Here is an 8,693-nt window from a genome sequence, read left to right on the forward strand (position 1 = left end):
AATATGATATAATTGAACTTAGCAACAACAATAAAGATGAGCATCCTGAGCATAAGCTGACTTAAAGAACATTTAAGTGGTACATACTTTTTTAATCACAGAGGAGGTGTAAATACATCTTTTTATGGATTTACTGTGACATCCCCCATTTTGTTGCATTCACACACTCACATGCATTGCAACCTCCTCTGCTGCACTAAGCAGGTACCAATTTCATCTTAGAAACTGGAAAACTGAGGTAGAAAATGGATAAAGAGCTTCTGAGGATGTCTTTGAAGGAGGCAAATCTGAAATCCTGTTTACTTGACTAGCAACACAAAGAAGTTGGCTGTGAATGGTACTCACAGCAAAGAATAATTAATTCCTCATCCCGAGGACATTCTGCTGCGAAGTAAGTTGCTGAGTTGCAATTATTATTCTATCCAGTCGCATCCATAAAAAGTCTTGATAGAGAAGCATATGGGAAACTGTTCTGGAAAAGTTGTTCTGCATTAACCACTAAATTACCTCATGCAAACAGATCTGCAGTAACAGCTCTCCACTCCATCCTAAGAGAATTCTTAAAGGAAATTGCTTCAAATTTTCTGCCCTATGCTTTAAGATTTCTGTGATTTGTTATTCCACGTTTACCATAGAAATAACCTGAATCTTCACCATGTAAGTTAACTGGACTTGACTACATTAATCTAGGATTGAAGTCTATATAAGTAGAAAAGAAGCCATATCAAACTTCTCACTTTCGCAGAGATTGGGAACAGCAGCATCTGTCCTACTGTTTTCATTCCTATGAAATAATTGTTTCCATTAACATAGGAAAATAGTTAAAGAAGTTTGTATCTTTCTAATGTTCCTGAGAAGTACCTTTTTTAGTCTCATGTTTGATATAGAAAAGCATTGACTTATAAATGCTTTCATGAAGTGTTTATGCTAATCATACTCCTTTTACTAAATTCAGTATTCATTTCTTCTCATAGCAAAAAAAAAAAAAAAAAAAAAACAAAAACATGTTTAAAAAATATTCTTAAAATTCCCCAGATGAGATTCCTCTGCTGATTATTATTGGACTTTTCTCCCCAAGCAGACTGCGCCGAAATTTTAATTGAAAATAGTTTCACTTACCAATTTTTGTTGAAATAAATCAACTCTGCAGCTCTTTGGTATAGGAAGGAACCTACATGAAAATGTAACTGACTATGCTGGTTTTTGACAGACTAACAGTAGCACCAAGTGTGATCTTCCACTCTTCCACACAAAAAAAGTGTTAAAGCAAAAGCCTAAATATTGTCATTACACTTCAGTGCTAACATTATTAACCTCTCCACAGCCGATGTTCAGACTTTCTAAGGATAATGGATGCATTTGAATCTATTCTAGATCTTCTAGAACAAGGCTGTCGCTTCTTTAACTGTGCAAGCAGTTTGCACATGCAAAACCCCAGCAGTTCACTTACAGCCCATCTTGCAACGTGCTGGAGAAGAATCCTGTGCAGATGCATCTTCCACAAAGCCAACACATCTCATACATAACTGTAACTTCACCTGCTCTCCCTGAGAATGTTAATGGCCCAGTTCTGAACCCTCCCACACAGGTGGGAGTATGAAATCTCACGCAGGCATTGCTCAAAAGCCATTTAGATTAGTGCATTCAGAATGTATGTCTATGTCCATACTAAACAAAAAAATAAGTTCAATACGAACAAAACATACCTTCATTAATTCTAAAGGGGGTATGTTTCTACATTTGTTTTTGAAGCAAATTTCTGGAGTCTAAGCAAAGAATATAACAGTACTCTTTGGGAAAAGTTATCCTTCAGGCAACGTCTCCCCTGTGCTGTTGGCTCTCTGATGGAAAATACACGCGTGTTCAGGGAGAAAGAGGCTCTACCTGTACTTGTACTTACGTGTAAGTCTGCATTCATTGCTTTCAGCTTGCAGTGGGTCCCCAGTCCAGTGGTGTGTGTTTGCTTACAACCCTTTCCACAAACTCTGCCCACAACTTAAAAACTTCAGGATAAAGTTCAGCCCCAGGAAGCTGAAAACTCTGTGGAGGGTTTTGTCTGAGCATCTCAAAATCAATAGCTCAGGGAAAGCATTCACAAGTCAAACCACTGAGATGAGCTTTCAGAGAGAACAAGGTAGCTCATAGAGAGGCATCTCTGTGACTCCTCAGTCACAAACTCTCCTTAGGCCCTGACTTATGGCAAATGAAAAGGATACCTTGAACTTCAAAATACTGCACACCTTTGAGGAACAGTGTTTCTCCCTTTTCAGGGCAGAGAATCGGCTTCCAGAAAACTCAGGTGAAGAGAACAACTACTTATGATGATGCAGCTGCAATTCAACTCTGAAGAGATCAATACAATGCCAGTACTGGCAGCAGCTCACCTGCTTAGGAGCCCTCGCTTTTGTCAGACTTACACCACATGCCTCTGGCAAGGCTGAGAGAAACCTGTTCCAGAGAATGGGATCATCACACTTCCCTTCCCAGAGCTGTCCTGGCACTGCATGTTCTGGAAAGCAGTGGGGAGCAGTTTGACCCCAAGCTGAGAAGAAACTGGACCTGCTGCTGCCCCCTGCATATCTCCATAGACCATACCAGCGCCACTGATCTTACCACCTTCTCTCAGACCCCCGGGTTATGGCACTGCTTCTCCTCACAGAGCTAGTCACATCCACATTCCTACCTGAAGGACAGCAGTGCAAATTCCGAGAAAGCAATGCCACGGGTTTGCCAGATGTCACTAGAAATGTGATGGAAGGATTTGAGGTGAGGGTATTAAACACATCGGGTTCCCATTTGCGAAGTGATTACCCCCAGTTCCGGCACGGCTGTTCCTGGGCAGAGGGGGGCATGTGTGGTGCCAGGGGCTTACCACACGGACCAGCGGGTTGATAGCCCCAGGTGCTTGTCCATGCAGAGGGCAGCGTGCATGGCCCGCGGTTTAGTCCAGGGCTGGGGACCTGCAGTAGCTGCTCCCGGCACTCCCGCTTCCCCGGGCGGCCAGGACAGAAGGGCACTCTCAGTGTGGTTTGCAGAGCATCGATTTTCCTCCTGGAAGAGCCAAGAAAGGCCCTGACCGAGCCAGGACGTGCTTCCCGGCGGACAACCAGGCAGGCACCGCTGCCGGGCATCCCAGCTGCGGGACCGGGAGTGCGGGGCCCCGGCCCGGTCGGTGGGAGGGTGGGAAGCAGCCGGGTAAGGAAGCAAGCGGCGGGAAACAGAAAGCGGCTCCCACCGTCCCGGCAGGTCTCGGAAGCCGCAAACGGGCAGCGGAGGGGCTCAAACCGCCCCGAAGTCGCAGCTCACACCGGGAGAGCAGAGCAGGCCCGTTTAGCCAAAGCCGAACAACTAAAGCACCCTTCTGACCCCTTTCCATCTGCACCAAGACAGACAGCAGAGAGGTTAGTGGAGGCAGAGGAAAGGCAGAGGCTCCAGGGCGGATTGCGCTGCGAAAGGCACTGACCGTCTGCAAGGACGCTCGGCCTGCGGGGCAGCCGCCGGGCCCGGGGGACCCTGACCCGACCCGGGACCCCACTCCAAGCCAGAAGGAGCCAAGCCCATCGAGCAGAGGGAGGGATACGCGGTCTCCCGGCGGCCCCGGGGCTCCGCGGGCGCTTCAGCTCAGGGCTGTTCCGCAGTGCCCGCAGAAATACAGAGGGGAATCGCGCAGACCCCTAAAATAAAAGAAAGAAAATGAAATAAAAGTTGTCCAGGCTAAAAACACTCGTCATTGATTGAATTATTTATTTTCTCTGGGGACTCCTGTAACCATTCATTTTTAATAGAGTCTAATTAAGAGTTCCCCAACGGGTTTTACTTCTGTAAATATTTCAGACGAGCTCGGGTTTCTGGGCAAATCCTTCAGAGCAAAAACCAACCGAGGCGAGCGGTATCCCGCTGCCCTCTCCGTTGACCGAGAGAACCCAGCCGGGAGGAGAGGCAACAAGTGGCCGGCAGCACGGAAAGCAGCAGCTTCAGTAGCACAGCGACGCTTTCCTGGCCAGGGTCCCGCTTTCCTTTAGAAGAAAAATCAATTCGAAGGAGCGATCCCCCGTTCCCCAACCAAAACACCCCCGGACGTGGCAGCCACAGCAAAGAGATGGAAGGTCCCGGGCCCTTCTCGAGTGGACCGCGGCTGCTGCTGGGAGCCCGGGAAGGAGCCGCTGCCCCGCTCCGCGGAGGGACCGGACCACTCGCACAAACCGCCCGGACACTACGGACGTGCCTGATATAAAATTTATTGATCTCTCTTCGTTTGGAAGAAGAAAACGAGGAGTAGGGACAGGGAAGGAGTATTTCCATTACTTTTCTTTTCTTGGGGTAGGGGGTCCAGTAGACAAAACTAAAACGTTTCTTCATCCGATATGTCAAAACATGTTTCACAGTAAAATTCACAAACCAATTTACATAAGTATACAGCTTAAAAAAAAAAAAAAAAACAAACACCAAGACACACAACTTACTATAAATAAAAGAAATGCTTTTGCGACCCGCACAGCTCTCTCCCACCTCCCCCTTAAGAAACAACCCTAAAGTTAAAATATTGTGAAAGCTATGGGTTATGACAGAAACCAAGCGAGGCTCGGTAAGGTGGGAAGAACAAAACACTTAAGAAACCACAATGATAACGTGAACAACCGAGTTTAAAAACAAAAGCCCGCCCTTTTATGTCATTGCAACTCTAGAAATCAAACTGGAAGATGCAAAAACTTTTAAGCGAATAAAACAGTGCCCAACCTAGCAGAAACCAGGGAAGGAAGTTGCCGTGGTTTGAACACTTCACAGCGGCTTCTAGGAGGCGGGAGTTGTGCTCTATTAAAATAACAGCTTGCTCAAATAATTTTCTGTACAAAAAACAAAAAAAAAAAAAACAAAAAAACAAAAAAAAACCAACAACAAAAAAAAAAAAAAAGACACAACTAACGGATTTCCTTTTTAAAATTTCTCCAAAGTTAGTATTAAGTCTGCTAAACCGAGCAACGCTGCCGTAGGTCCCGGTGTAGTCAGGGAGCGATGGTGGGGTTAGGGATTAAGACGGGAGCCGTCCGGAGCAGCCAAGTTTATATGTGAGTTAGTGGTACGGTACCATTCACGCCAGTCCCGGCACTCTGGTAGTGCTGGTGGACGCTGTGTAACCGGCTGCCCTGCAAGGCGGAAGGGTCTGTGGCATCCCCTCCCGGGGGCAGGTACATGCTGATCATATCCCGCAGGTCTCCCAGGCAGGCCCTCTGCGAGTGGGAAGTGATGGCAGGAGGCGGAGAGCTGGGCTCGGATTTCACCACCGAGCCCATGGAGCCCAGGCTCATGGCCGTAGAGGGCTGCTGGCCGTAGGCTGCGGGGGACATGCTGTAGGTGGAGGCGGCGTTCATGTAGGTCTGGGCCGTGGACATCATGGGGCTATACTGCAGGCCCGTCATGTCGTAGCGGTGCATCTGCTGCAGCTGGGGGCTGTTCATGCCCGGGTGTTGGCTGTAGCCCAGTTGGTCTTGCATCAAAGAGTAAGCCCCGTTGGTCCAGCCGTTCATGTGGGCATAAGTGTCAATCCTCTGCCCCACCCCGACGGGACTGCTTACCGCGTTGCCCCCCCCCGGGGCCAGCAGATTGCTCGGCAGCGAGTATTTGTCCTTCTTCAGCAAGGTCTTGGTCTTCCTTCGGGGCCGGTATTTGTAATCCGGATACTCCTTCATGTGCACGGCCCGCAGCCGCTTGGCCTCGTCGATGAAGGGCCGCTTCTCGGCGTCGCTCAGCAGCTTCCAGTCGGCCCCGAGGCGCTTGCTGATCTCCGAGTTGTGCATCTTTGGGTTCTCCTGAGCCATCTTCCGCCGCTGGCCCCGCGACCACACCATGAAAGCGTTCATGGGGCGCTTCACCCGGTCCTGATCCGAGCCGGCTCCCGCTCCGTTGCTGGCCCCACCACCTCCGCCGCTCTTACCGTTGCTCCCCGGAGCGGGGTTACCCCCAGCGCTGCCCGGCGTGGGCTGCGGCGTCTTGATCTCAGTCTCCAGCATGCTGTACATGGCCGGAGCCGGCAAGAGGTGCGCCAGGGTGGCGGGCAGGCGGGCACCAGGTCGGGGAGAGGAAGTTAAAAATAAGCAAACAACCAAAAAAAGGTGAAAGAACCTGCCTGGGCGGGAGGAAGTTTCTCTGCGCGGCGGGTGGAGGCGCCGCTCCCAGAGGTGATGCTGCCGGAGCGGTTCGGTGCGGAGCAACTCCCGCGGGCAACGCCAGGCGATGCGCGCCCCAATCCCGGGGGTATTTGATTGACGGGCTATAAATGAGCCAGCGGCAGCCAATCAGCGAGCCGTTCCCGACAGCCCCGACGCCGGTAACCGACCAGCTGGGGGGTGGGGGGAGTCTAGAAGTTGGTGTTTCGGGGCTCTCGGGGCCGGTCTGGTCCCTTCTGACGTGCCCCAGGTCCTGCACCTGTCCCCGGCTCTGGGCGGGCAGCACAGCACGGGATGGGACGGGACGGAGCCGCAGCTGAGCGGTGCGGAGGGGCTGGTGGGGCTCCGCCAGCTGCCGGCTACGCCGCCGGGGAGGGAGCGGAGCTGGGGCTGCCCTCCGGGGCGCCGGGAGGAGAAGCAGGGCGGAGCGCTGTGCCACAAGCGGGAGCCGCGCGTTTGCCTGGCACAAAGAGACTCGGGGCTCCTGGAGGGATGCAGCGCCCTGTGCCAAGCCCGAAGAAGCTGCCCGGAGGACGGAGCGAGCCCTCGCTGCACGAACACGCTCCAGTTGGGTGGGGGAGAGGAGGGCGGACTAAATTCTTTTTCTCCTGAGCCCTCTTGGGGGGAGCCCACGCTGCTCTGCCGGGAGCGGGCCGGTGAGAAGGTGCGGGAGAGGGCGCGGGCGGATGCGGGCTGGCTGCGGCCAGGGCGCTGCTGGCCACCCCCATGTACGTCCAGCCCATTGCCTCTCTAACTTTTCCAGTCGGCTGCCCCAAAAAGAGTTGGGGGAGGGGGCAACGCTTGCAAAACTCCCAAGTTTCATGGCAACGGCAAAGTTCCTTCCGTGTGAAAGAAAACTTTGGCAGAGGGTGTGTGAGTGTCGCGGACTCACTGGAGCTGTCAATCATGGGCTTCCCTCTCCGTCTTTCCCCTCCTCTTCCCCTTCCATCTTTCCTCCCTTCCTCCTTTCCCCAGAGGCACGAACACCTGCACCGGCAGGGCCGGCGGCTCCTTGAAACACGGCGGGTATAGAGCTGCCTCGACCCGCCGCTGCTGGACCGGGGGCAGGCGGGAGCCGGTGCCGTGTCCCGGCAGCTCCTCGTCCTTCCTCCGCGCCCTGCTCCAGCTTCGGCTGGGGAAGCCAGACGGTATTCCCGGCCGGGGCGCGCTGCGGGAGGAGGCGCAAACCGAGCTTGCAGTCTGCTCGGAGTCGCACCGGGGGAGCCCCGGCGCCGGAGGAAGTGGGCAGCACCCCCGCGGTAGCTCTGAGCAAACTGCCCCGGAGCCGTGCAGTGGGCAGGAGGGGTCCTGGAGCAGGGACAAGTCTGGGCATCTCGTCCCGTACTGGGGGGCCCTGAGAGGGGGGATGCTGCCGGTGCAGCTCCTGCGGCTTGGCAGCCGTTGGTGTTACCCAAAGAGAAGACCACAGGATGACGGTAATAGGCACGGGGGGAGAGGACACCTCCAGGCTGGACCCGGAGGCACAGTCCTAGCCGGTGCCTCTGCGGGCGCCGTGGAGAGGGGCTGCGGGAAGGGGAGGCTTCAGCGGGGGGGCGGAGGGGACCGTTTTGCCCGGCCCAGTGCAGCGTTTCCCGCGGTTGAGGGAACCGACCGAACCGGCTTTACACGGCACCGGCGGCACTCGGGAAACAGCACGGTGCCGTGGTGGGATTTCGGTGTGAGTAAATCTGAGAAGTGCCGTGATCTGGCACTCTTTTGTTCGGAGTTCTTGGTGGTTTTTTTAGACAAAATCATCTGTTGAACAAAGTCGAAGGGGAAGTAGGTCCCGCTTACGACGAGCTAAGGTGTAGTCAGCGTTTTGTCTTTGTTGTAGTTTTGGGTGAAGTCAAACTTTAGCAGTCCGGGAGGACAGGGTGACAGGGGAAGTTTTAGGCAGTATCACACTAGGAAGCAGGCTTCGAACGCAACTTGTAACTTTCTTAGCATATCGAAAAAGCTTTAAACAAGTAATTAACCTCAAACCCCTCCAAATATTTTGACCCTTTCAGCCGATGTTTAAGATGTTCCAGGCTGGGCTGGAAAGCTGTTTGACCCTGAAATTACTTTATACAAACGTGTGTTGGAGGGACTGAACACTTGCATACAACGAAAAATGAAGCGAAACACGGAATTTGAGGACGTGCTGAAAGCCCCGTAAGCTGGGTTTCCTTTCGATGTTTAAATAAATATGACGACGTTAAGTTTCAGACTCTAACTTTGTCTTTCAATTTGTGCTCAGAGATTCGAATTATATGTGTGGGGTTTTTTTTGTTTTTTTTTTTTTTTTCCAAAGGCTACTCTATTTAACCCTTTCAGATACATTATATTTCGAAACAAGACAACATTTCTCTTGACACATCGCTAATTTCCTTGTAATGAACTGAACATGACTAAATAAAAACGTACTCATTGATTCATTTATTTCCACACTTCACTGGTCCCTGTAATGCTCCCACTGCCCTAGGGTGTCCATGCCGCACATGGTCTGAGGAATATGTAAGAATTGGCTGATTTCTGCTTCCAGAAGAA

The 8,693-nt window shown here is 51.9% G+C and overlaps 1 protein-coding gene across 1 annotated transcript; it reads right to left on the reverse strand.

Moving 5' to 3' along the window:
- Positions 1 to 4,228: 4,228 nt before the first annotated feature.
- Positions 4,229 to 6,104, reverse strand: LOC136019370 (transcription factor SOX-3-like). The gene has a single exon (XM_065689506.1). The coding sequence runs from the start codon at positions 6,015 to 6,017 to the stop codon at positions 5,061 to 5,063; it is 957 nt and encodes a 318-aa protein (XP_065545578.1). The 5' UTR covers positions 6,018 to 6,104; the 3' UTR covers positions 4,229 to 5,060.
- Between the last annotated feature and the right edge of the window lie 2,589 nt (positions 6,105 to 8,693).

Source organism: Lathamus discolor, chromosome 9, assembly GCF_037157495.1.
Source record: "Lathamus discolor isolate bLatDis1 chromosome 9, bLatDis1.hap1, whole genome shotgun sequence".
In the NCBI taxonomy this organism is placed as follows: Eukaryota; Metazoa; Chordata; class Aves; order Psittaciformes; family Psittacidae; genus Lathamus; species Lathamus discolor.